At 57.4% G+C, this 441-nt stretch overlaps 1 protein-coding gene across 1 annotated transcript in view; it reads right to left on the reverse strand.

Annotated features, from left to right (window-relative positions):
- LOC104273355 (deleted in malignant brain tumors 1 protein-like) overlaps nt 1-241 on the reverse strand; it is a gene marked incomplete at both ends in the record, with an annotated part of 5275 nt that extends 5034 nt beyond the window's left edge. Inside the window, 1 exon segment of the mRNA XM_009868672.1 lies at nt 40-241. Within this exon segment, the coding sequence (XP_009866974.1) occupies nt 40-241 (202 nt within the window).
- Between the last annotated feature and the right edge of the window lie 200 nt (nt 242-441).

Genomic DNA, 441 nt, shown 5'->3' on the forward strand with positions numbered 1-441 from the left:
CCACTCAGAGAGCGTCGACTCGGTCCCCGTGCAGTTCACATCATCCAGCCAGATGGAATCATGTCCCCAGCCAAAGCGAGCTGAGCCCGGGGTGGCAACAGCTGCCCCACAGCCCAGCTGCCGGCACACCACCTCAGCGTCACGCAAGTCCCATCCGTCATCACACACCGTCCCCCACTGCAGGTCGTGCAGCATCTCAACCCTCCCAGAGGAGCGGCTGGGGCCTTTCACCAGCCCGGGTCTGAAATGGAAAGTGAAGAGGTGTCGCCACGAGATGGTCGACCTAGCGATGCCCAAAGGAAGGGTTGGATGTCAGGTGAAAGATCCCAACATATTCAGCTTTTGACTCAACTCAAGAGGCAGAGACTGGAGGATTCCAACACACAAAGAACATCATCAGAAAGAAGCAGAAAAGTGGTCCAGGAGCTCCTGCACTGTTGG

This window comes from Apaloderma vittatum, unplaced genomic scaffold, assembly GCF_000703405.1.
Source record: "Apaloderma vittatum isolate BGI_N311 unplaced genomic scaffold, ASM70340v1 scaffold7404, whole genome shotgun sequence".
Lineage (NCBI taxonomy): Eukaryota > Metazoa > Chordata > Aves > Trogoniformes > Trogonidae > Apaloderma > Apaloderma vittatum.